Source organism: Gekko japonicus, unplaced genomic scaffold (assembly GCF_001447785.1).
Source record: "Gekko japonicus isolate JY-2015 unplaced genomic scaffold, Gekko_japonicus_V1.1 scaffold3321, whole genome shotgun sequence".
NCBI lineage: Eukaryota > Metazoa > Chordata > Lepidosauria > Squamata > Gekkonidae > Gekko > Gekko japonicus.
The window spans coordinates 12,142-15,513 of NW_015177116.1; the positions used below are offsets into that span (position 1 = coordinate 12,142).

The following is a 3,372-nucleotide window of genomic DNA, read 5'->3' on the forward strand; positions in this document are numbered from 1 at the left end:
CCCGTCCCCAACCCACCGGAGGGCCGGCGTGAGAGGCTGACGCTGCCTCTGGCAGTGCTCACGGAGGTCTCGGAGACCTCCAAAGTCGAGTATATGAAATGCTCATCTCTCTCCTGGTGCGGGGACCCATTCCCGGAGCTGCCGGGGAGAAGACCGAAGGGGCGAAAATGGTTTTGAGCTCGTTTCCCCGCCTGCAACGCAGACGACGGTCTCAGTGCAGGAGCCGGGGTGGGTGGGTGGGGAGGGGGCATCGTGGGGCTGTGCAGGACGGCCCCCCCAAATCTTGACCACGGTCCCCTTTACTCTGGCGCTTTTGCCACAGGCGAGCAACAACGCAGCCGGCCAGTGTGAGAGACGGAAGAACGGCCCAGGAAGAAGGTCAGTCTGCAACGGCCCACGGCCAGGGAGAGAACCTCCCACTCCGGGGTTTAGGAACTGCAACCACTCACCACGACTGGCAAGCCGTCTGCACGGCTGCAAACGTCCCCGGCCCCAGCTGCCCGGCAAGGAGTCTCTTGTTCCACAGCGGGAGCGTGTGGGGGACCGGCAACGCCCCCTCCCCTGTGAGCTCATCCAGCCCAGATCAGAATTAGCAGCAGGTAAAACAGGCTCAAAGGGCCCCTTCCGTCCAAAGACCGGGAGGCCGGCACGCCTGTGGGTGGGTAGCCGGCTGTGGCCTTCCGCGGCATCCACGTCTGCTGGCTGACAACCAAAGCGAGGCCTCCGCTAGAAGCGCTTGTCCTCCGGCTGGGAACTGACCACCAGCTCCTTGTTGCCAAAGTCCCACCAGGCCGTCATGTGGAATGCCATGTTGGAAAGGACCACCAAGTACTCCAGGAAGGCAAACACCGTGTACACTGGGGAGGGAAAAAAGAGCCAGAGGGTTAGCGGACAATGCATAACAGAAGGGACGGAGGTTCGACGAAGAAGAAGAAATTGGATTTATACCCTGCCCTTCACTTGGTGTTGTGGTTAAGTGCGCGGACTCTAATCTGGGAGAACCGGGTTTGATTCCCCACTCCTCCATGTGCAGCTGCTGATGTGACCTTGGGTCAGTCACAAGCTCTGGCACAGCTGTCCTTGAAAAAGAGCAGTTTCTGTCAGAGCTCTCTCAGCCCCACCGACCTCACAGGGTGTCTGCTGTGGGGAGAGGAAGGGAAAAGGAGTTTGTAAGCCCCTCTGAGACTCAAGAAGAAGAAGAAGAGAAGAGATTGGATTTATCCCCCGCCCTTCACTTGGAGCCTCAGAGTGGCTTACAAACTCCTCTCCCTTCCCCTCCGCACAACAGACACCCTGTGAGGTCGGTGGGGCTGAGAGAACTCTGTCACAAACTGCTCTTTTTCAAGGACAGCTCTTGTCAGAACTATGGCTTGCCCAAGGTCATCCAGCCAGGTTCGTGTGGAGGAGGGGGGAATCAAACTCGGTTCTCCCAGATTAGAGTCCGCCTGCACTTAACCGCCACACCAAACTGGCTCTCACAAGACAAGTCTAAGTTCTGCACCAGGGACCACGATCGTTGAAGGCTCAACGAAAGTGTCAACCTAGAGTGCTGCGGCAGTGAAAAAGACAAACTCTGTGTCAGGGATTACCAGGAAAGGGATTGAGAATAAAACGGCCGATACGGTGATGCCCCTGTGTAGATCTGTGGTGCGGCCTCATTTGGAATACTGTGTGTGCAGTTCTGGTCACTGCATCGCCAAAAGGGCACTGCGGAGCTGGGAAAAGTACAGAGGAGGGGAACCAAGATTATTTAGGGGCTAGAGCCCCTTCCCTAGGAGGAAAAGAGACGACTAAGGGGGACATGACGGAGGCCAATAAAATTATGCACGGGGTGACAAAGAGAACTTTCTTCCCTCTCCAAAAACACTAGAACTCGAGGGCGCCCAATGGAGCTGATGGGCAGTAGGTTCAGGACACACAACAGGAAATACTACTTTACACAGAAAGTGCCAGAGGATGTAGTGCTGGACACAAGGAATAAACTGTTCTAAAAGGGGATTAGATAGATTCCGGGAGGATAAGTCTATCAGTGGCTACTAGCTGTGGTGACTAAAGGGAACCTCCATGTTCAGAGGCACTAATCCTCTGAATCCCAAGCCAGGAGGCAACATGAGGGGAAGGCTTCGGCCTCCTTGCCATATTGTTGGCCCTCCAGGGGAACTGGCTGGCCCCTGTGTGTGAGACAGGAGGCTGGACTAGAGGGACCCTCCCTGGTCTGACCCAGCAGGGCTCTTCTGAGGTTCTCATCAGGGGAAGGCCTCGGCCTCTCTGCCCTGTTGTTGGCCCTCCAGAGGAACTGGTTGGCCCCTGTGTGAGACAAGATGCTGGACTAGATGGACCCTCAGTGGTTCTTCTCAGGGGAAGGCCTCGGCCTCGCTACCCTGTTCTTGGCCCTCCGGAGGAACTGGCTGGCCGCTGTGTGAGACAGGTGGCTGGACTGGATGGACCCTCCCTGGTCTGACCCAGCAGGGCTCTTCTGAGGTTCTCATCAGGGGAAGGCCTCGGCCTCTCTGCCCTGTTGCTGGCCCTACAGAGGAACTGGCTGGCCCCTGTGTGAGACGGGAGGCTGGACTGGATGGACCCTCTCTGGTCTGACCCAGCAGGGCTCTTCTGAGGTTCTCATCAGGGGAAGGCCGCGGCCTCTCTGCCCTGTGGTTGGCCCGTCCAGAGTCCTCCAGTGTAGTGGTTAAGTCCTTGCAGCCCTTGCGGCTACAGATCTTAACAATCCGCTATCTATTTGCTGTAATATCGTGGGGATTATATCAAGGCCATGAAGTTGTGTGAAACTGGGTGGTTGTGAGGACAGAATGGAGGAGAGGAGAATTCCGTCAGCCGCTTTGGGGTCCCCGTTCGAGACAAAGGCGGGATAAAAAAACGAAGTAGATAAAGGCATACAACAAATCCAGGGGGCGCGGTCCACGCAGCCACGCCGTGGCTCTTACCTCCGGGCTCGCAGTACCAGTTGTGTCGGAAGTAGAAGGCCACGGCCACCGAGAAGGCGAGGAGGTTGAAGAGGAAGAGCCACAGCTTCCACTTGTAGGACTTCCGCTCCTGTGGGGCAGAGAAGGGCGGGGGGGGGGATGGACACAGGGCAGTCACTCCTGCCAGGGCCAGCTGCTTCCCCCAGGAGGACGGTTCCGCCCGGCTCCCCTTGGACCTTTGCCTGTGCATGCACAGAGCACCCACTGCTCCCCGTATGCTCAGAGTCGACTGAGAGGTGATCGGATCACCATCTTCAAGGACTTGAAGGGCTGTCATAGAGAGGATGGTGTGGAGTTGTTTTCTGTTGCCCCAGAAATGTCAGACCAGAACCAACGGGCTGAAATTAAATCAGTAGAGTTTTCGGCTAAACATTAGGAAGACGGTTAGAGC

The 3,372-nt window shown here is 56.9% G+C and overlaps 1 protein-coding gene across 1 annotated transcript in view; it reads right to left on the reverse strand.

The window, feature by feature from the left end:
• Positions 1-224: 224 nt before the first annotated feature.
• PGAP2 (post-GPI attachment to proteins 2) overlaps positions 225-3,372 on the reverse strand; it is a 22,286-nt gene continuing 19,138 nt past the window's right edge. Inside the window, 2 exon segments of the mRNA XM_015428310.1 lie at positions 225-857; positions 2,943-3,051. Of these exon segments, the coding sequence (XP_015283796.1) occupies positions 727-857; positions 2,943-3,051 (240 nt within the window). The 3' untranslated portion in view covers positions 225-726.